Source organism: Eretmochelys imbricata, chromosome 22 (assembly GCF_965152235.1).
Source record: "Eretmochelys imbricata isolate rEreImb1 chromosome 22, rEreImb1.hap1, whole genome shotgun sequence".
NCBI lineage: Eukaryota > Metazoa > Chordata > Testudines > Cheloniidae > Eretmochelys > Eretmochelys imbricata.
The window spans coordinates 17,234,986-17,258,426 of NC_135593.1; the positions used below are offsets into that span (position 1 = coordinate 17,234,986).

General features: G+C 46.3%; 2 protein-coding genes across 3 annotated transcripts in view; one reads left to right on the forward strand and one right to left on the reverse strand.

The window, feature by feature from the left end:
• USP28 (ubiquitin specific peptidase 28) overlaps window positions 1-23,441 on the reverse strand; it is a 109,554-nt gene that overhangs the window by 54,824 nt on the left and 31,289 nt on the right. The window lies entirely within an intron of this gene.
• HTR3B (5-hydroxytryptamine receptor 3B) lies at window positions 292-22,650 on the forward strand. The gene is made up of 9 exons (XM_077839625.1): window positions 292-340; window positions 6,730-6,890; window positions 12,338-12,382; window positions 13,589-13,698; window positions 14,376-14,545; window positions 15,202-15,359; window positions 20,698-20,908; window positions 21,964-22,116; window positions 22,255-22,650. Exons 1-9 carry the CDS (start codon window positions 292-294, stop codon window positions 22,524-22,526), a joined length of 1,329 nt encoding a protein of 442 aa, XP_077695751.1. The 3' UTR covers window positions 22,527-22,650.

Consider the following 23,441-nt stretch of genomic DNA (forward strand, 5'->3'; position numbering starts at 1 on the left):
TTCCTCTCCCGGGGACCAGCCTTGGATTCCATTATTCACTTAGCGCTAGAATGTCAATGAAATTAAAATGCTGCCTACAATCCGATTCCAGATCAGAAGGGGCTGGGTATTTCAGAGCTAGCAGAGAGCCCAGAAAGGGTCAGGCAATAGCTGTCTTCACCGCAGCCCCTGTTGGATGTTTTAGAGAGAAAGACGTTCTAGTGGGGAATGGAGCCTGGTAGAGAGACACTGGTAACCTTCACTTAAGAAAGCCTCTAATGGTGGGAGCGCTCGACAAAGCCAGATGATGAGATGGCAGCTGTTTTCATGTCCCTCTTCCTCCTTAATCTCTTAGCCTCAGGTAAGTTTATTTGATAAGACCGATGCTGTAACCCATGCCTGCAAACACTGTGTATGATTATATATATACACACACACACACACACACACACACGGTATATACTCCCTAACTATACAATTAGATGAGAATATATACTATAGGGGACCATCTTGTGAGAACTCTGACAGCATGTAATGAATAGGTGACCGATGGTGCTGCTTCCTCTCTGGCTGGTCTAATTTTGTGATATAATTAAGATGAGCAAGATCCTTGCAAGCGTTCATCTGACTAGGAGTCTAGAAAATGCCAGTGATTTCAAGGGGTAAGCTACCAAAGTCTCAGAGATCTATAGCGTGCTAGGACGTGCATGGTACAGATACAGAGAAGTCTCTTGTGATGCATGTAGCAGCGACTGTGTACAGTATGTAATGGAGAAAAGAAAGGGTCCAAAAATGTAGAGGGTCAGTACCTTATTTTCTATGTAAAGTTCACCACCAGTTTTTCAGGCTGGGAGGTTTGTATGGGTCTTGTTAAAATTCAGGAGAAACAGACATCTCACTTTTAATGGTATTCATTTCACTGAAAAGTCCCCATGGTTTTTTAACTATTTATCATCAGTTTCCCACAGGGTTGAACCAAGCCATTGCTCAAAGCAGCCGCTTCTTTTAGATCTCTTTGTAAATAAGACTGAAGTTTCATTTTGGTTTTAATATTTCTTCTGACAGTTGAATGGGAGACTTTGCTAAGGTTAGCAATCCTGATTGTGCTGGAATCCCACCTCCGTGCAGGGCTGCAAATGGGACACACTTCAGTTTCACTCCATAATGTTTCTGTAATTGGGGTTGGAATGCAGGCCAGTGGTGTCATGTTCATTCATTGCCACAATGGTGACAGGTGGGCGCAGGTCTTAGAACCTTGACTCAAAGAAGGCATCCTACAATTGATCATTTTTAGTGCGGTCATTAACTCCATCGAGTAGAACTGTCCCTATGGAACCTGCAGAGAGATTTTTGCCTTCCGATGTTGTGCAGGTCCCCTTTGAGTTTACAATTTATACACAGTGCATGTCATGTTAGAGAGAGAGAGAGGACAACTAATAACTGTCCCTCTGAGGATCTCAAGTCACTTTACAAATGCCCCACGAACTCAGATAACATAGCTATAAGCATGATATTGACAGGCAGATGGAGAGATACAAGGCAAGTATCATTAGCTCCATTTTACAATGGGGAAACCGAGGCCCAACAGAGATGAAGTGACTTGCCCAAGGTCACACAGCGAAAGCACGGCAGAGATGAGGCTCAAACCCAGGTGACTCAATGCTCTATGAAGCCAGAAGATAGCTCCTTGCAGTGAGAGGGACTGGCCTGTAGGGTCGAGAGGAGGCAGCGTAGGTTTCAGAATCCATTTACAGTCTGGAAGAATTCTGCGGGACCTGACTTTGCTCTCTCTGTGGCAGGAGAGGGGTTGACTCAGTTTCCTCCCTTCACAGCAGTGGCAGAGATCTACAGAAATTCCTCGTGTCGGAGTCTGAGAGTATCAGACTGCGCTTCTTACCAGTGGCACTAGAGTTTTCTTCCTTTCTGATTTTGTCATCAGGGGTCACCTGAAAACCAGTGCAATCTGTGTGGGCAGGGAGGGTGCTTTACAACTGTTGTCAGAGTAGGTCTTGTATTTCACGAATTCTTCTGCTCCTTGGCTTTGCAGTATTTTTGTGTTAGTTTGAAGATTTGGCAGTGTCCAAGTGTTTCCAGGGGCTGATCATCAAGATTGTGAAATTATGCAACAAGACCTGTGGCATGCACTGTATTCACTAAATCTTATGAACTCGTGCTGGGTTAATGAAGATGGGGACCGTAATTTCATGGAAATCACATCCCATTCAGACAGACATTAACATCCACCTACTGTTGTATGGTCCAGAGAGAGCTAACCTAAGACAGGGCAATGAAACAGGTGTGTGTGTGTCATTCCCCAAATTCATATGGAGTGTAAGCACTGCACACTCACTCATTCCTGATGCATTCCGTTCTGCAAGGTGCTGAGGACTTTGGGCCAGATTTTAAAAAAGATATTTAGGCCCCCTACACCAATTGAAATTAATGGATTTTGGGCACGTAAGTACCTTTAAAAATCTGCCCCTTTGGCCTGGAAATCAATGAGACTTAAGCATGTGATTTCCTTGATCAGGGCTGTGCACCTTGCAGGAATGTCCTGATCTCTATGAGAGAGCTCAGCGGCCTCCCGACCCCATCAGCATCTATGCTACATCCATGCTGTATGCAGCATCACATTGAGATTAGCCTCCCCCAGAATATTGTGTGTAACTCCAAGATGTGCTAAAGTGATTTAAATGGAAGTTAGGAGCCTAAATATCTTGTGGATCTGGGCTAAAGAGCATGAGATACACACAGACAACACTGATTAACTAAAGTATCCACAGGTGAAGGGACAAAATAGAAAACAGCTTATTTCCAGCCTGTTTCCGTTCACATCCATCCCCCACTCACCACCCACAATGATACAAAGATGTTCCATTTCCAGGTGACCCTTCCTAATGATCATAAGCAGTGTGAATTATTAACTTTATATTACTACGCCCTGAGAAGTCACAGGGAAAACCTTTGCTGAGCCATTCTTGATGGATTCTTTCTGTGTCTGTTGAGACAGTGCTGATTTGGGATTGGTCTAATGCTCACGTGAATGTCATCTTAGCTCTCAGAGGAATAATTTAGTGTTAATTAATGGTCACTTACAATGTGAATCTGTCTCTGCCGTAATTACTCTTCCTCTGGCCAATTCACTTTCATAACAAAAGTGAAATTATTTTGCAATTTATGTATCTAAATAAGCACCAACCTTCTCATTGGGTCTGTTTTCTGAAGATTAAACAGGGGGTGTGAGTCCTGAAGTTGCCTTCTCTGCTTCAAAATGGATAAAATATCATATTTTTCCACTTGCTGTGTAATTAGACTGTGGAACTCATCGCCACATGATGTCATGGAAGCAAAGAATGTAGTAAGATTCAAAGAGAGATTGGACTATTTGGTGGATAACAAGAATATCCAGAGTTAGAATAATTTATACTAACAATAAAGAGTATTGGATGGGAGATAAAATCTCATACTGCAGGGTTTAATCCAATCTCTAATTATTAGGGATAAGGATGGGACTTTTATGGAGGAAAGATGATCACACATCTACTTAACCCTTACCTTTCTCTGAAGCATCTGGTGCTGGCCACTGTTGGAGACTGGATGCTGGATTAGATGGATGAGTCTAGTCTGGTCTGTCAATTTCTATGCTCCCTCCCAAGGCTGGGCAGCTGATGACAGTATCGCCAGCTGGAAGAACTCAGCCCCTAGGGCTATCTTGTTCTCTGGGCTTGTGTAAGAAGCAATATCAGCTCCTGGAGGGAAGGCTCTGTTTCATGTCACTGTCCAGTGCCCCTTCTAGCAAGCACTTGGAAGAGCATGTTAAGGACTGCAAGGAGCTATGTCCAGTCTTCATCAGCTGGACAGAAGTAAAGATAAGCAATGGGAGATTGCACAGGCAGGCCCCCACATTGAAATAGGCTGGACCAGATTCTTACCAGGTGTCAATTGGCATAACCCTGTTGACTGCAATGGAGCTACATCAATTTAAACCAGCTGAGAATCTGGCCCACTGTATCCCAGAACGTATCAGTGAATGCCCTGGTTGCATCACAGGTTCTGCTGGCCTGGGGAGAAAGGATCCCAGTTCACAGTAGGTAACATTTAGTGTAACTTTATCTCCAGGGTCTAAATGCTGGTGCTAACTTAACCCAAAAGTGCGGTCCCTCATCAGGCAGCTATGCTCTTTGCATGGACACACTAAAGCCCAGACCCAAAAGGAGATCCTTGTGGTCAATATGCAGCATCTCCACTTGCTGAAGCCAAAGGGAACATCCCTTGGACTGCACCACTAGGCACTGTACTGAAAGGGACTCAGGCAGGAGTTGTGCCCTCCCCACCTGAACCAGTAGGAGCTGCAGGGAGTTTGTCTCAGCTGGGAGACCTATCCCCTGGCTGAGCTGGCAGGAACCATGGTGAAGGGGTCTCAGCTGGGATCTTATACGCTGCTCTTATTTAAATTACAGTTTCTGAAAACTGCCCTGAAAATGGTGCTGGAGGGAGGGCCCTCCTGGGGTGCTGAACAGGCGAGGCTGCTGCTGAGAGCATAGCGAGAGAACGAAATGCTCATTTGGCTTACAGCTCTGATGAGATCGAAGGTGACTATTCCACGACTCACGCCAGGGCACCCACAGCATAGTCTCTAGCATTTTGTTCTCAATGACGTTGATAAATCATTGAAATTGCCGCCTCTGGCGGCTAGTGACACCACATGCTTCATAAAGGAATGGGTATGAGCAGGCCTGGTGTGCCAGGAAAGGAGATCTCATTTACAGTTTCCTGCTGGATCTCTCATACCTTCAGCCGCTCATCAAAACAGCCATCAAAAGCACTGAGTGCTCAGGGGACTGCATGTGCAGGACACTGCAGATTAGATTTCATTCACGCGCATTGGCAATTTGCTTCAGCCCAATGAGTTGGTGAGGCTGTGCTCCCCGAGGTCTGGCGAAGCTCGTGAGCAAAATATCATTTTGCATTTCAGAGGGAACACTCAGAAATGTGTCACTTCCAATTGCTGGGTTTCATTTCTCCTTTACCTCCACCTGTATCGCTCAGAGGGCCAGGGAGTCCTGTTGCAGGACACAAGCTGGATTTCCCCCCACCGTTTTTACTATGCAAACAGGGATTTGGGTTTTCTGTTTAGCATATCTGTAAGGGGGTGGTTAAAGAGGTAAGGAAGAAAGATCAGACAATCTCATTAACTTCCAAATCAAAGTGATTTCTGGGTTCACTAAATTCTAGTTCACATGCAGCTTCTTAGTCTAATTCTTGAATGAGATCCACAGAACCTGGAAGGAAATGTCCATTAACAGGAAGCCAGTCTATTACCAAAAAGTAAAAATAAATAAAGTGAACTTAGTGCTGGTGAACAGTATCAGATTGTCATCCTGAGTCTGCCTCTTCAAGCATCCACAGAGCAGGGGCAGCCCAGACAGCCCACACTCTGCCCCATATGCTCCAGAGTGGAGCGGAAGGGAGCTCGATGGGAGAGATCAGCTTCTGTCATGGGCCTCTCCCTTCTGGGGCTGCCAACCAGGAGCCGTTCACTGCCTATTGTGAGGACACTATTTTAATGGGGTACATTTTAGCCGTTCACTGTCTGTTGTGAGGACACTATTTTAATGGGGTACTTTTTGTACACTGGCAACTAAGAGCCACCAATTCATTTCAGAGAGGCCACAAAACAGTTATCAGGTGCTAACAACTTTTGGCAACTACTAAGCCAAGGCTAGATGCAAACCAACGGCCTAATCATAAAGTGCTTTGTTACTCCGGTGTTAGTTTCAGGGTAACTGCACCTGTATTTCCTCCCTCTATGGTCCCTTGAGGGCACTCACTTAAAGGTTTCCAGCTCCCATCTCTCTTGGGCAAAGGCCCACATTTCACTCCCTCCAGACCAGGGTTTTAAGGCTGCACAGCTTCCTACTTCATGCTGTTATATTCCCCAGCAAGTCAGAATGCCTGAAAAGGCCAGCACTGAGCTTTGCTTTTTCTCTAAGGGTTGTGATCAGTGTATTGCTAGTAGTTAAAGTTACCACACAGCTACTTCTAAGCAAGCACATTATTCTTAAGGTAAAAGCATTTCTGAGAAAACCGATTGAAACAACGGAAGCTAAACAGGCAAAAGCAGCTTACCAGAGGTCACCCCCAACTCCAACACAGGGCTCTGGTACGAGTCAGGCCTTCAAAGCCTACAACTGGGTTTTCCCTGTGGTTACAAATTCATCCATCTTAGATCCAGAACCAGAACAAAGACTAGGCAGATAGCCATTTCTTTATATAGCTTGGACCTTTGATCTTGGCCTTCTGTATCATGTAATCAGCAGACAATGACCCTCTCCTCAGGAGTATCTTAGAAAGGCTGGGTTTTTGCATAACCAGAGCTGGAGAACTTGCATTAACCTCTCCTTAGGGATTTCCTGGGGAATCCATTTAACAGGTATTGTCCCAAAAGGTATTGTTCCATATTTGTCTGGTATATTTTCAATATAGTCTTTTGAATTCCCAGGCCTCATGTCTATCACATCTCTCCCTACAAAGTTTACATGCCATCCTGGCCCAAAATATCACATCAACTTAATACAAGAAGGTCTTCCAAGCATATTGCAGGAAATTGCTATCTCTGCCACAACTCCATTCCCAACTAATCAGCCCACACAAAAACACCCCCAGCTTCAGCAACAACAACAAGAAGAGCTAACAACTTTTCCTCTTCTACCTGCCAGGTCTAATTACACAAATTCATTTGTTTTGCAGGAAGCTCAACCGCAGATGCTCAAAGGCCCAGAAATTCTACTTTGAATCGTCTGACCAGACACCTTTTACTGAATTACAGCAAGGGAGTGAGACCCGTCAGAAACTGGTCAAAGGCCACGACCATTTACCTTGACCTCTCTGTCCATGCAGTGCTGGATGTGGTAAACAGAATCTCAAGCTCATTTACAACCAGTATCCTGCTGTTCATAATACAGTAGAATCTGCTAGCTGGAGACTGGAGTCGAATGGATGACAGTAGCTGTGCGTGATGCTTTTCAGCAGAAGGAGCTGTCTCTGTTTATTGACAAACCATTTTGCTCCTGGTCCTTTTAAATAAGACTCTCTGGAATTTCAAAATGCTAGAAAGAGTTTTTTAAAGTGACCCAGTCAATTTAATTCAGGCCGAGAATAAGTATAAATAATCCTTGACAACTCAGCTCAATGAAGAAATATTTTTTAACAATAGGTTGTTTTGCAAAAGGTTGGACAGATAGACAGACAGACTTTTGTAAATCCTCTATTTTGATCAGTTTCAGTCAGTACAGCTTTGAGGGACTGAGGCCTGGGATTTACCAAACAGCCTAAAAGAGTCAGGCATCCACGTTGAATGGGATTTGAGCGCTAACTCCCTTAAGCTACATTGAAAATCGCCGTTTTAAAGCTTCCCTTGCAGTTTTGGGAACTTACATTCAAACAGCTTTGTGTTAAGTTAAGAGAACCAGGAAAGAACATTTTAACAAAGAGCTCAGGGCAGACGGACTACTATGTAACAAACACTGGCCTAAGGGCTTTGATGCTTTTGGAGAAAATCTGGTGTGTTGGGGTATCAGAAAATGATGAACAGATACAGATGGGGGAGAGTTCAGAAACTTAAGACCCAAGTTACAGGGAATTTGGAAAGAGCTGAAAAGAATGGATAAAATGAGCCCCAGTGTCCAGTGTGTGTTACATATACGTGCACGGTGCCAGTGAGAGAGCAACAGATGCTCTGTGCCTTTTCCCTTAAGGAACCTCAGCTGCCAGACCAGATCAGAGAAGCCCAATGCTTGTCTGTTACCAGGATAGGATGCAAAAGTCACTGAATCACTTGCTTCCATTGGTATTTCAGGGTCTACTGATCTTATCTCATGGGTAGATATTCCATGGGTACCATTAATATCATGGCGGGGATCAAACTCAATATTCACAGCATATCACCCCCTGGTGTTTCAGAAGTAGAGCACAGGGGAAATAACTGTTATGGAATGAGTATGGGCTGGTTCATTGGGAATGGAGTTGTTACACATATGGCAATTTCCTGCAATATCCCTGGAAGAAACTTGACTATAAGCAAAGTGAAATTGAGCAATCCAATGACACCGTCCAACTGGAATGAAACACAAGTAGTAGAAGAAACAACAAAAATAGCCAGTGTGATTTAAATTAGACTGATAGAATTCTCTCTTTTTTAACAAGCTAAAAATGTTCTTAATAGCACCGATCGGGGGAAATATTAAAATATGAATTTTAATTTTGGCAGTGTCTGTTTAAGCACAGTCAGAAGCTCTGTGCAATCAAACTGCCTCCTTAGACTACCTGAGCCACTTTGATATTCTGGAAGCTGCTGAAATGTATTTGAGGAGCAGGCAAGTGTATTAACATAGGCAGAGTGTGGGCACAGTATTAATTATATGAAATATGCTACATGAATTAACAAATAACTACAAGCACTGTAATTTCCTCTTATATTGCAACTATTTAATTCCTTGCTGGTGCATCAAGTTTGTATTTCAGAGCATGTAAAGATCCGAAGTTTGGGTGTAGATCAAGGGAGTGAGGCACTCTCATTTTCTAGAGGTGTCTAGCACATCAGAATCTACTTCCTCCTGCCTTGGACCTTCCATCATTCTTGTACAAGGAGAAAATGGGAGAGAGCAGAGTTGGAAAATGTCTTTTTTGTTACAGTAACTAAAAGAAAGAGGCTCTAACACAGCTCTAGCAGGGTTTTGTTTTTATCCATCTTAACTGTAATGAGTCCCTCGTTATCTTTCGTACACAGTAGGAAGTGGTGAATTATATTTCACTTTCTGAATTCATCATCTTCACTCCATTAGATGCGAGCTAGTGGGGTTTGGGTGCAGTGATTACACCAGACCAGGAGAAGAGCAGTAGTATTTAAGTCAGGGTCTTCTCTGCTTTCTTGGCTATAATGAATGCATGTTCAAAATATCCGTATTCATGCTGTCAGATAAATCTAATCAGAGACTTGGCTCCAGAGCCAATGTCATCAGGAAGTTGTAGGCTTTAAAGGGCTTGATGCAGTAGAGACTTCAGCAGGTGCATGTAGTAATAGACGAACTGTTCAGCAACCATCGTTTTGTGTGAAGAGCTCTCGCCCCATCTTCATCACTGCCTCTGACTTCTACTGTGATCTTTTGCCTCCTGTTTCATGTACATAAAAGACTAGGCTTGTCTGAGAATATCAAGTTATTATGAGTACCTTGGGGAAATCTGAGTAGGGAGATAATCTAGTCAATGGAGAAGAGTTCCAATTTGTTTATATTGAGTTTCGTCCATTCCGAATCTCAGATACCTTTGTATTCCACTCCGCTGACTAGAGCCTCCCAAACAGACGTTCAGGCATCTGTTTCTATAGTCTGCCGAACTGGAGACGATAAATGAGGATGCGTGGGAATGATCTGTATATTTGCTAACCACCAATTTACGTCTAAGTAGTCTCCCTCTGTTAGGAAGACTAATGAATTCCAATTCTCGAAAATATCCTTTGCTTTTAACAAGCAAGATGGAAGGTAGCTGAAAAAGAAAGAGGGAAGAGCCGTGAATAATGCCACAAGAGAACCAATTATGCCAGCCAGCTGGCGTTGAGAAACTTCTTGTCTCCCTTGACAAAAAGATTCAAGTTTTAGCCTCGGCTGTCTTTTCTCCTCCTTGCTCACCCCGGGCCCCTCCAACATTGGGATCTCTGTCGGGGCCAAATGGAGAAGCAAGCAGTCAGTGTAGGACAGCCATCAAACAATGGTGGTGGCACCATCACGGCAGACAGCGAAGGCATGCTCAAGAACTATAAGCATTAGTGGGGGTGATGGAAGGAGTGGACCCACAAAAGGATGGGGTTGTCCAGTTGCTCCCCCATTTTGTGGGCCTATGATCCTACAGTTGATCATTTTGGTTTAAGATGTAATCAAAAAGGATTAATGAGGGTTGAAGGTGCTTTAAATGTTGCTCTCTGCAACAAAATCAATATCTTCAAGTCAAGTCAACTGTGGGAGTGAATCTCTCGTGCTGACTAACCATTAGCGGAGTCCCTCTCTCGTCCAAATCTGAAACTGGCCTGGCATGTATCCTGCATAAGACTATTACTGTGAGTCACAATAGGCAACTCTAACAGGTGAGCCAAACGGCAGCCTGCTCTCCCTAGGCTAAGGTCATCTAACCTGGAATTCACTTTTACAGATCACACATGTTCATAGCATCATAGATGTTCACTGTGTGGGGAAAAAACCTGTTAGATCATTGAATTCATCCTTCTGACAGGCAGAACATAGCCCCCCAGGAGAGGGCATATTGGATATTCAGCCATTACAAAGGAGCTTAGCCAAATGGCCTAACAAAAGTGAGTGTGTCTTATAAATGATTTTTTTCCTTTGCATGCATGCATCAAGTCCTGTCTGGGATGCTGATGCAGCTCCCGCCCCCCCCCCCCCCCAGAGGACATCATAGAAACAGGTCATCTGTATTTTGTGCATCAAAGGTGTCTCAATAGGGGTCACTCATTCCTTTTCAATGTAACCTTTTGTGCGATGATCCAAAGATTCTGGAAAGCATGTTGCAGTTCCTTTTTCATCTCCAATGATTTCCTAAGCCACTTTTTCCAGGGAAATTAGCTTAATCCACTTTCAAAATGGCATGGATATACAAATTCCAAGCTCCGGGTCTGCAGCAAACCCAAAGCATTCCTGCTATTCTCTCTCATTCCATCAAGATGGGAGTCACACTTCATTTCTTCCATCTCTTTTGGGAGAAATTTGATCTCCTATATTCCAAAGGAGCCTTCTTTTATCAACTTGAGCTTTTGCTCCATCCCAAGATACTAGTAATCTGAGAAAACCTTTTGCTTCAAAAACTAATAAGGCCTTGATCCTACAAACAATTATGTATGTGCCCAACTTGACGCATACGAGTAATGAAGCAGCACTGCTCACATTCCTAAATTTAAGCACGTATTGAGGTGTCTCTGGATTCTACCACAGTACAAATAATAGAGCCAGAGAGGAAAAAGAAAATATGCTGAATCATTACAAAGGCAGGGAATTTCTACATGTCATAAAAAATACACCTAGCTTGAGGTCACATTTCTGTTTTATGAGCAGGAAAATCCATACACACAAAGATTTAACCCAATTGGCTGCCTGTAGCAGCTGAGACAACACTCTTTGAAAAATTATGAATATCCTGATTACAAATACAAGCTCAGACTCATATTTTTAGCCCTGGATTTGCTGAGAATATGGTACTATGCTTAGCAGCCTGATTAATGTCACAGTAACTAATTAGAGCACAAGAGAGAGACAGATGATTCATTTAAAGCGTCAAGTGCAGCCAAAGCACTATTTTATCAAAGATAATTTACTGTAGTGAGGATTGCACAGACACAGATGAACAACAAACGGGAGCCGGAGACAGGTATGAAGTGAGGTGATGGCCAAACCAACCTCAGGATCCTTCTCTATGGCCTGGTTTTATCAGAGAGAAATGTAAAGGGATGCAATCAAATTGAAATCTAGTCAGTTTCCAAAAAAATGAGTTCAAAGTCTTCCATGAGCTCCCCCTGGCAGGCTTGGTGATTTTACAATCACAATTTCTTTTATTTCTTTAGCTCTTCACGCAACAAAAATAATATGAAGAAGTCACAGGAGCACAACTGAGTCCAAAAGAAAGTGGTTTACTAAATATACACAAACTTGTATACACAGGGCTGGTTTTGATGGCTTCTAAAACCACAGAACACACTGAGCACCACTGGAGGGCTCACAAGCTATTTAAAGCGATATTATCCTATTCCTACACACCATATTTTCCCATTTCATAAATGTTCTTCTATCCCATGATACTGCATGGAAGCCCCATGCAAAGCACAGGAGAAGCTCACTAACTCAGGTCCCATTCTTGCAAACAGCTGTTACCAGGCACATCACTTACAACAGTGAGTAATCCTGTAAAAGCCAATGGGACTATCCCTTGTTGCAGATATTACAGCTGGGAGCAGGTGATTGCACAATCTACCTGATTATAGAGGGGAAAATTTGAAATTGATGATATACAAAGAGTGGGAGAGATTTTCAAAAACACCTGATGGATTATGGTGCAAAACCCCAATGACTCTCAATGGGCAAAATGTACAAAACACCACACTAAAGAAATAATGAATAATACTTATCTAATTTCTTTTATCTAGAGCAACCTTAGATGTTATGTATAACACCAATGGGTACAGCAGAGCCTACCCGTTCTGAGAGCAGTGTGATTTTTAAGTTGTCAGGTCTCTTTATGATCCATTGAGTCAGTTGTATAACTTGTTAAACATTTGATTTTATTTTTCCCCTTACAGGATACACAGAATCAAAAGCTAACAACAAGCATTTGGTTTCGGCAGGTAAATTAATATTTTCTTCCCTAACTACATGTGATGGTGAAGCAGAGAGAGAACTTAATTGCTCTGTAGCATTTATTATACATTACTTTAGGTTGTTCGCTTTCTGACTCAGTTAATATTGTAATGATCAGTGTAGAGTGCACCTCAACCAATACATAGTGCTAAATGTCATCTTGTTGTTGTACCTGTCTGGGGGGGTTTAAGGGAAAGAAGTTTTGAATCTTGCATATGTGTGTTGGAGTTGATACTTTTAGTGTCCTAGTAACACCTTTGATTTCTATAAGCAAGTATTCCAATATCCTAAACACACACACACACACACACTCCCTAAGCCAGCCATCAGAGATTCCCCAGTGTCCTGAACATAACTGAAAAAAACCATTCATAATGAATAATGCGTTAAGTTTAGCTTCTTCCCTTTGTGGAATATCTGATTGTGATCTTCTCAAAATGTATGCCTTTGATATTATTCGACAACATCTTGGGGGATATCTTCCAGGGGCCAGGGCACATTCACCTGCAGTGGGGTCTATCTCCCACACCAATTCCCTTCTTTCCTTCCCATGTGGAACTGAAAAAAAAAAACAGTCAGGTGTTTTAAAAGGGTTCTCCACCATCCTCAAAAGCATCAGGTAGGGTAGATGAACAAAGCATACACACGTGGTGCTGCTCGAAACATTTCAAAATGTCAATTAGCATTTTTTTAATTTTAAATTTTGACCCAAAACCAAAATGAAAAAAAAAATGGAAAAAAATGTCCTTTTCACATTTCAACCCACTCTGGACACAGGCAGGTCTCAGAGACTGCACACTCAGAAACGTATATTCTGAGCCAGCCTGGCTAAGGTGAATGGGGATGGTGGAGCTGAAGAGGACTGCCTGTGTCAGCACCGATTGTATAGACTCCTGGTGACAGGTAAAGCCACTGTGTTCTGATGAGAATTCCACTTTACACACCTGTAAAAATCTGTCCTGTAGGAAGCAGACTGGGAGTCACTGCTAGCCTGAGCTGCACTTTCTTGGCCATTAGCACAGGGGACCAAGCGATTATCACATTCCCAATGCAGGGATATTTTCTGTACCTACCATCCCTAAATTCTGAAGTCAATGGTTCAAACGCACCGTGGCACCTCAGTTAACCTGCCCTGCCAAGTCGCAATATGAGAAGCCAGCCAGGCAGTCACGCTCTCCGTCTCCCTCCCACAGATCTGGAAGGATGAGTTTCTCACCTGGAATTCCAGCCTCTATGATGGGATCAGCGAAATTTCTCTGCCACTCAGCACCATCTGGTCTCCAGATATTGTCATCAACGAGTTGTGAGTTTGGAGCCGGCCGGAGTTTTACTGCACACCAGTAGGTTGGGGTGGGTTTGGGGTTTCTTTTTGGCTGATCAGTGCAAGCTCTGCCTCTGCCCACAGCAAGAACAAAAGGCTCCATCGGGGTGTGGGGGGGAAATCTTGTTTCTAACAGCTCTGGACTCGCTGTTTGAAGGGGATGGATTAACAGTCTGAGTCTCAGGTGTGAGACACTTAGCTTCTGTGGAGCAAGAGATTCCAAACACAGCAGGGTCAGCCTCGCACTTCATCCTTCTGAACCTCGTAAATTGAGTGCCACAGGCATTCTCTGTCTGATACTGAACCTGGTCCCCACAACTGCAGTGCCCGAGCACCTCACCATCTTAACGGCTTCATCCTCACAGTACCTGTGGGAGCTAGGCAGGGTGCTGCTTTTATGTCCATTCTACAGATGGAGAACTGAGGGGCAGAGAGAGGTCACACAGTGACCTTCCGGAGGTCACACAGTGGAAGCAGGGAATTGAACCTAGGGTCTACTAAGTCCCAGGATAATGCCCTGGCCACTGGACCATCCTTATACCTGTAGTGTCACATGAGAGCTCATTAAAAAAACCTCACTGCCTGTATACTGCGTAACGAAGTCATCGGGTCTCTCTCCCCCACCCTCCCTGTGCAACAAACCCTCCTGTTCTGTACAGCGTGGACGTCAGTAAGTCTCCCGATCTCCCCTACGTTTACGTGAATGCTGCTGGGAAGATCAAGAACCACAAGCCCATGCAGGTGGTGTCCGCGTGCAGTTTGGAGGCATACGCCTTTCCCTTTGACACCCAGAACTGCAGCCTGACCTTCAGCAGCATCCTGCACACAGGTGGGCAGGACAGGACTCAGCCTAGGAAATGAACATATGCAATGTCCAGCTCCCACAGACAAGACTTGCCAGCCCGCCAAAGACAGCAAGGTTTATTTTCTTGGGATGCACAGCTGGGGAGTGTGAAGAGGAATGTGACTGGCACGTGTTGTAGGACCTAGCTCAGTGCTTCCCAGGGTAGGTGCCCCGCTGAGTGCTCCCTTTGGAACACAGTGCTGATCTGGTGGCAGCATCAATGCCAGGCATTTCATAAGTCAGCAGGCAAGCTCTATCGCTGCAAGGTAGCCAGCTCTGTCTCATGCTGGACATTGTAAGTCTGACTCTGCCTTTACCCTGGCTGCCCTAGAGATCACCCAGGCTGAAAAGTGACCAACTGCATCTGCAATGGCCACAAGCAAGATCCCATGGCACGGTGGGAACGGGTGTCCTAAGGCTCCAGTCAGTTCAGGCAGTGTCCATTCTGCAGAGAGGAGCAGTTCAGTCCCTGAGCTGATGGGGCTCATATAGTTTCCAGGGACCATACAGAAGGCCAGTGAAGCTCCTTTCCCAGCCCTGTGGCCACTGGCAGCTTGTGGAGGAAATGGGGTGAGACCATCCCGCGTTCACAGGTCCCTCCCTTCCCCTAAGTCCCAGCCCTTTGTTTGTGTCATTCTCAGTGGAGGACGTGGACCTCACCTTCTGGAGAAGCCGTGAGGACATTAAGAATGACAAGATGTTGTTCCTGAATGATGGTGAGTGGGAGCTGCTCTCCGTGCCCTCACATCCCCGGGTCCTGCACATGGAGACCGGACGCTTTGCCCAGATTCAGTTTAACGTAGGTATCAAATATTTCTCCTTTACCTCTAATCTGCGGACATCTTTCCGTTTGGCACCTTCCCTCCTTTTCTTCTCTTCCTCTCAGTGATTTGTGCTGGGCTTCAGAATCCATCATGAGAACAGGGGCTCTGCTGTGCTTCACGTTCTCACTCACACACGTGACACAGTGCAATTCCTAGCTACCGATGGGTTGTGGTCCACTGAGAAGTAGGCAGCTACAACATGGAGGACGAGCCAAGATGAGGGTGTAGCGAGAGAGAAAGCAGGTTATTCTGTAAAATGCCCTAGTACCAGCATTGAGGATGAGGTAGACAAGAGAGGCACAACCAGCTGGATGCTGGGAACATCCCTGGTTAGATACCACATGGTCCAACCCAAGAGGCAGGGCTCACTCTCTCTCTCTCCATGGGCTCTTGGAGATCAACTTCCAAAGCGAGTCAGCATTAGCATTTGCCCAGGCTCCCCATCTATCGGGCAGCATGGGGAGAACTCCAAGACAGAAAAGTTACAGGTGCAGCCTGAAAATAGGTGCTCACACCTGGTCCTCAAACACCCCAGGGAAGAGAAAGTGAAATTTAGACCAATGCTGAGGTACGGCAGCTCTGAGCCAGCACCTGATCCCAGTACAGTGATGGATACTATACAGTGACCTCGTGCCAGGATCCCCAGCCAAGGTGGCATAGGTCTGAGTGGAACTGAGCACATAGTCCAAGTTCACATGCTTTTGAATGGGCTGAAAAATCTTTTTATTGACTTATCATCATCTTTATTGTTATTGTGGTGTGAAAAATGTTTCTCTGGGTTCCGGACCTTGACTATACCGTGACTAAGAAATTTGGACCTTGACAAAGAATAATTGACTACTCCAGTCTAGAGGGTCAAGGCCAGAAGCAGCACTCTGTACCATGTCACGCCACAGAGTCTGGTCAGAGTCAAGGCCAATGAACCATACTGGGTCAGGGCCAACAGGCCAGCCAAAGTAGGGTTGGCAGGGTGCAAAGTTAGGAGCAGAACACAGGAGGCCAGGAACCAGGACCAGGAGCAGGGCTGGAATCAGGAACTAGGTACAAGCCATGGTATCAGGACTGCACAGCAAGGTCTGTTTGCTGCAGTGAGCCAGAGATCAGCCTAGACTCCACAGACAGACTCCAGGTGATTCCCCAGTCCCTTAAACACACTACTCAGTAGACTCCTCCAGCCAGGACCTCTGTGGGTGGGAATGCCTGGGGTGCTTGAACCTGTAGAGTGCATAGGCTGCTGTTCCCTGCTTTGCCAGAGCTGTTGAGTGGCCATGTGAACACGGCAGCCACGCAGGAGGCAGCAGACCCTGCTTCCAAGCCTGCAGATCATCACGCCTGTACACATGGACTTCGGGCTCCAGATGCTAAGGCAGTAACTGTGTAGTACAGGATAGAGCATCCAGTGCAGACACTGAACAGGGCTGCTGCAGGTGCTCTGCCCCAGACATCCCTCTGTCACACCAGCATGGACACTTGCATCACTCATGAAATCGTCTGACAGCAGGACCTACGTTCCAAGCAGCAGCCCTGAGGAGACAGCCTGTGGCTCCCGTCTCCTCGCTGAAGGAGGCTGGAATGTGGAGGGGAAGCAGCTAATTTGTCCACACCGCTTGCTGGAGGACGAAAATGTGTTTTTGTTTTGATGAGCTTCTTGACTAAGAGTTAAACACCTCATTAATTTTAAAGATAGCAGCCTGAGAACATTATTAATGCCAGAGCGAATAATGAAGAGCATTTAAAGGGAAAAACACTAAGAGAAGCAACTGCAGGGTGGGCTGCAGATCTGGCACTCAGCTGAAACACACACCCATTGGGTGGAAGCAGCAAACACCACTCAGGGCTTCGAGAACCCCGAAGCCTCTCAGAAACTTTTCAGACCTCCTGGGCCCCAGGCTGGACAGCTCACCAACTGCTGCCCAGCCCTTCCCAGTTTCCCAGCAGGTCCCTCTTGCTAAGCACCACAAGCTCAGCCTCTCTCCCTGCCTTTCATACACCAGGGGGAACGCAGAGGCAAAGCATGAACCTGGCAGTTAATCAGTCCTTGTACAAAGGATCCTGCTAATGGTGACTGAGTTTAGGGTCAAGGTTTGGGCTGGAGGATATTTTAGCTGACTTCAGTGGAGTCGCTTGCAATTTACCCAAGTGTCTCCGAGAGGAGAATCAGGGCCAGTATGGCTGACCTTAATGCACTCACAGAACCCCCTTACCTGACTGGTCAGTGTCTTGGAAGTGTCAGGGAACACCCCAGACTGTCCTAGGAACTAGGAAAGGGCCAGTTTTTCTTGTAAAAATTATTTTTGACAGAAAGTGGCTTTTTCAAACTTTTGGTTGAAATGTTCCATGTTTTCTATTTACATTTTCCAGGTTTTCATAAAAACCAAACCATTTTCAGGAACAAGAGTTCAGTTTTTAAATTCAAATTCCAAAGCATTTCAGTATCGGGTTCCAAGTTTTTGTTGAAAAACTGAAAATGTTCCCTGGGGAATTTAACTTTTTTTTTATATTTATATTCCTGCAAAACATCATGAGCATCTTCCCTCCAATGCCCTTCGTCCTGTACCTGGCACCGTGGGGGAGCAGGCAGCATTGCCTTGAGCAGCAGCAGCCTATCCGGTGGCTCCGACTCTCGCACTGGTGCTGAGACCCTGGGGTGTGGTTTGCCCTGGGAAAATCCAGCGTCTGTCCTGGCGGGGTGAATGTTACTTTGTGTTAGTGCAGAGCCATCTGTTCTTAAGTAACCTAATTACTTGTATAGCCCCTGTAGGTAAGTAGTTCCCACCACAGCAGCCCTCTTTTGCCTCTGTACCAACAGTACAGACTCACTGCTGCCCTGTTCCGTCCCAGCAAACCCGTTGCCTTGGCACTTGCCCCAGGAACATGCCAGGTACGTCTCAAGGCTCAGGCAATGTTTGGAAGCCAGGGCTGCTTTCAGCAGGTGGACCTCACATGAAGACAATTGTCATGACAAGGATGTCAGTTCTGAGCCCGGGACCCCTTCCAGTAGCCACAGCAAGACACATTCCTCTGAGCCTGGGCTACAGCAGAAACAAACACTGGGGACAACAGGAAACCTAGAGAGTGACTGAGATTCAGGGGTATGCCCTAGGAATCTGGGGATTGAGGGGAAAGACTGCACTGGCAGGTAGGGTCACCCTGGGTATTGCCCTCTCATTCCCCAAGATGGGAGATGTGCCCAGTGCACTCACACAGGAGTCCACTGGGCATTGACCCTGGGCACTGAGTAGGTCTCCTCTGAAAACAGCACAAGTCAGCCCTGCGCCACCTGACCAGCTTTCCAGCCAGAGTCACCTTTGACTCCTTACTGCCCGGGTAGCCCAGGTGAGAGGAGAACATTGCAACTTTCCCATCTGCAAGAGAAATCACAGCACTTATGTCTGAGGTGGGGGGAGAGAATGTAGCAAACTTAGCGGCAAGCTGTGTCTGGGTGTCAAACTCCGTCTGTGCCATAAAGACAGTCATGCAAAATTAAGTGCTGGTGGGGTCTGCTATCAAGGAGACAATTCATGCCTAACCTTGGGTAATATTCCATCTCCGATGTGCGGCTGATGTACATGCTCGGAATGAGATTGATCTCCTTCATTAACATCAATGGGCTGCAAATACCTTTGTGTACTTATTATTACCTGGCTTTAATGGATAATGAAATTGTGGCATAATATTGCTAACACCTGAAGGGTGTCTAATGGAGAACATGACTGAAACTAAAGTGCTTCCCTTCCTTGCTGGAGAATTTAAAGGCATCAACTTCTTAGCCTATTAGAGAGGATGGGATTTGGCTGGTGTAAAATCTGCAAAGAGTGACTCCTAGCAGAGGCCAGCTCAGCACAGTTCCTACTCGCCTAGCCAGGAGGAGGTAACCCCCAGCTGACTCCTGGTGGCTCAGTGAGAAGAACTGGGGTCTATGCACCTCCCGGCTCCTGCTCTGAGCCTTGGCTCAGGTAACACACAGGATGCAGCCACAGCACATGCCACGTCTGGCTGGGGGCTCCACTGACTAGCTAAGTCTGCCCTGGTATCTGGCTACCAGATCCAGGGCAGTGAACTCAGTAGAAGTTTGTTGTATTGTGCTGTGGGTGAACCGGGTGCAGGACCCCAGCCAATTACAGATGCTTCTCTCATGGAACTCATGCAACACTCCCCCTTTCTCTTTGACTCTGCCAGGAAGGGTGAGATCCAGACTGGGACCTCCACGTGGCAACATAACACACTGGGCCAATGCTTTGCTCTTCAAGAGCATGGTACTGATGAGGAGCATGGTACTGATGGCCAAATAGAGACATCTGAGATGCAATTAGATCAGTACTGCTCAATGCACTGAGACTCTCAGAAGCAGAGAGGAGGAGGCTACCTAGGCTTAATTTCCTCCCTCGTGATTTTCATTCTGACACCCTAAGTGGAAACGATTCCCACTAAAACTGTTCTCTGCCTTGCAACAGTTTTTTAGTGGGAATCGTTTTCTCATCACGTGCTTTGACACCCGGGGGTTTTGATTTAAAAGTTTCAGGTTCCTTCAGATCCATTATGGCAATGGCAAGACTTAAACCAAACCCAACAAGTTGGGTTAAACTGTGCATTGCAGATAGATTTGGAAAAGTTCACTGGACCCAGAACTTACCACTCCACCACCTAGAAATCTCATGAAGGACCCAGTTACAAACCCGTGAACCGGAGTCTCAAAAATATCATGCCCAGTGAGAGAGAGAGTAAAATGTTTGGCTTCAAGTTTTCATTAAAGGTTTGCATGGCCCTAAAAACTGTTGCATGAAATACAGATGATTGTGTTTCCCCATTTGAAGCCCAAACTAGATGAATTCTCTTGGCTACAGGTTTTGCAGCAGGAAGGTTTGCATAGATGTCACCAAGATGAATGGCAGGGAGGCAGTGGGCGGGTTTGTCTCATTACTTGGATCACAAATACAGCAAAAGCAACCACTCTTGGTGTTTGGGGATTTCAGCTTCTGTCTGAATCTGCAAAGCCCAGAGGCAAAGGGATCATGTGGAGAGATATATGAATAAGAGGTTGCCAACTTCAAAAATGTTCCAGGTTTGCGGGGAGAAAATTCAAGCTGGTTGTGAATTCACAAAAGTTTTGGCCACATCTGTCTCTGGCCAAGGTAACAATCCCTTGCCCTGGCCCACCCTGCACCAGTTAGGTGAGTGGCATGGAGGAGGCCCCACATCTCTCAGTGCTCTTACTCGACAGGTCTCTGCATCTTAAAAGATGCTAAAAATCCCAAGCTCCATTGTTTTCAGGTCACACTTAGAATTGGCTCTGACTTCTCTTCTCCACCCCAGGTTGTTATCCGAAGACGCCCCCTGCTATATGTGGTCAGTTTGCTGATCCCCAGCCTATTCCTGATGGTCATTGATCTGGCCAGCTTCTACCTGCCACCCAACTGTGGCACCAGGATAACCTTCAAGACCAGCGTGCTGGTTGGCTATACTGTCTTCAAAGTCAACATGTCAGACAAGCTGCTGGGCACTGCGGTCAGCACTCCCCTCATTGGTGAGCTGGGTTTGGCCAGTGCATCTTGGACAGGCTGGGCTGTTATGGTAGGGACTCTATTCTAAGGGAGCATGTAAATCTGCAAACATTAGAGGCCAGAGATGGTGAAGACCCATGAGTTTATCCTAGCTATCCCAGATCCATTCTCCAGACTAGCTTTAAAATGGGCAGACTTGGGCAGTAATGGTACATCTGCCTTGGAGAGAAAGTTCCATGGTCTAATCATTCTCATTTCAGGGAAATGTTTACTGACGTCCGTCCAGCTCTCCCTGATGACTAGGTGTCTTACTCTGACCAGGTGGGGCCTCTCTAGGGCAGCCAGTCATTGGTGCCAGTACTATTCTTCTTTAAAGCACCTGTTGTTAACCCTGATTTGATGTTTGCATCCTCGGGCAAACGAACCTCTGGGAAAAGAACTACAGTGCCGCTGACACCCTGTGTGCACTGCAAACCCTCCTGGCATCACCCGAACAATCATCTTGCATCGCTCGGCTAGATGCTCAGCAGCATGGTTGTGTCAGATTTTCAGCCCAGAGTGGACTGGATTTGTATTTTTCAACCACTGTGCTAGCTGAAACCAGGTTTATGTAGGGTAGTAATTTAACACAATGGATGCAAACTTTGCATGGCTGCGGTAAGAGGGTTTGAAAATGGTTTGAAAACACTGCAAAGCCCCAGTGTGGGCAGAGCCTTAGGATATGTCTGCACTGTAACCAGGAGCTGTGATTGTAACATGTGTAGACGTACCTAAGCCAGCTTTCATCTAGCTGTGAAGAAGTTGTGACAGCATAGGCTAGCCCCATACACCCAGGACTCTAGGTACATGCTTGAGTGGCTAGCCCATGTTGCCACCATGGTTTCCTTACTGTTGCTACTCAAGTTACCTTTGCCCTAGCTAAATCAAACCTAACTTGGGTATGTCTACATGCTCTGCAGTCACTCCCCATGACTGCAGTGTAGACACACCCTGGGAGACTATTTCAGCCATTGCAGTTTGGCGTCCTGGTTGCCTGTCCCACTCAGTAATGTTCTTTTCTCTTCCCTCATTGCCTCAGGGGTGTTCTTCACGGTTTGCATGGCCCTCTTGGTTCTCAGCCTGTCCAAGTCTATCCTGCTAGTAAAGTTCCTTCATCTGGGGGAAGACCCTGTGCGGAAAAGACTCTTCTCCTGCTGCTGGGTAGGCAGTGCCTTAGACAGAGGAAGCCCCGGTGAGAGATCCCAGGCTCCCAGGCTGCAAGCAGCTCATGACATTGCAGGTACATGCAAAGCTGGGTTTTCAGCGCACCCTGTGTACATCCAGCCCCCTGCACTGCTGCCTCGCTGAACATGCTTTGCTGTCATTTCAGGTCTCTTGTTGCATGGGGAAGAGGAGGAAGGGAAAGGAGAGGGGCCTTGGAAGGTGACGAGCGCCCAGAAGGCCCCAATGGAGAAGATCCTGGCAGAGCTCCTCCTGATTAGCTCCCATCTCCGCGCACTAGACTGGGCCGGCAGACTAGAAGTCAACTGGCTCACGCTGTCCTACAGGCTGGATAGACTGCTGTTCTGGGTGTATGTCCTGATCCTGGGGGTGTATGCAGTCACACTCTGCTCCCTGTGGGTAGTCTGGAGCTCCCAGTAATGGTAGTAGGGGAATGGCAAAGTTAACATCAGCAATGCAGATACAGTCAATGCTGGTGGGGACTGGCTGGGCTCACAGGGGTAGGGAATGGGCTACTGAGTGTCCGTCTCTTGGGCTCCATATCCAGGTCACAGGGACTAACTGGGGATGGGAGGACAAGACTTTTCACCTGTAGGGCATCATTTCCAATCTAGAGCAGGTTGTTAAGGGCCTAAAATCTTTACCCTCTGCCAAAGATCATGTGGCCCATTGCGACCGAACCCCCTCACCTTCCAGCTCATACTCCAGGGGGCCTTCCCCGCTCTGTGGATCTCCAGAGCACTTGGTCTCCAGGATCTTCTATCTGGCACCCTCCCTCCAGAACTAAATTCTTGCTGAAACAAAAACAGAAACCCTGTAAAGAGCCTTTACCTGCAGCTGTCTCTCGTCGCTCGTTACCGCTGCGCTAGTGCTTAGCTCCAATTGCCCATGAAATGCTTCCACTGCTATTAAGGAAATGAAGAACATCAGACAGGTTTTGAACCACTCCCACCCAACCCCTTCCACCAGTGGGAACAACCTCTCTGTCTTGAACTCCCCTAATTTCAACTGGGAGGCGCTTCCCCAGAGTGTGTGCTCAGACGCCTGTGGAGTTCTCTGCTCCCAGCAGCTGGCCGAGGCATTCCAGCTTCGCAATCCAGCGAGAGGGCAGGTGGGGTGCACCCAGAGTGAATTCCCACCCATGCCTAGAACTGCAGGTACTTCCCAGTCCTTTCTGCGCCACGGGACCTCTGCTTGCCCGCAGCTCCTAGGCACAGATTTGGCAAAACACATCAAGACATGCTTAGTACTAAGTACATGCTCAAGTCCATCCATAGTCAGCTAAGATCTTAAGCACATTCACTGTTGCCATCAGTGGTCAGAGCAAGGGGAACT

Excerpts from the sequence above, each read along its gene's own strand:
- HTR3B (XM_077839625.1), top strand. The coding sequence starts at position 292 with ATGGCAGCTGTTTTCATGTCCCTCTTCCTCCTTAATCTCTTAGCCTCA. Across the intron at positions 15,360-20,697 it reads TTGCCCAGATTCAGTTTAAC|GTTGTTATCCGAAGACGCCC; the intron begins GTAGGTATCAAA and ends TCTCCACCCCAG. Across the intron at positions 22,117-22,254 it reads CTTAGACAGAGGAAGCCCCG|GTCTCTTGTTGCATGGGGAA; the intron begins GTGAGAGATCCC and ends CTGTCATTTCAG.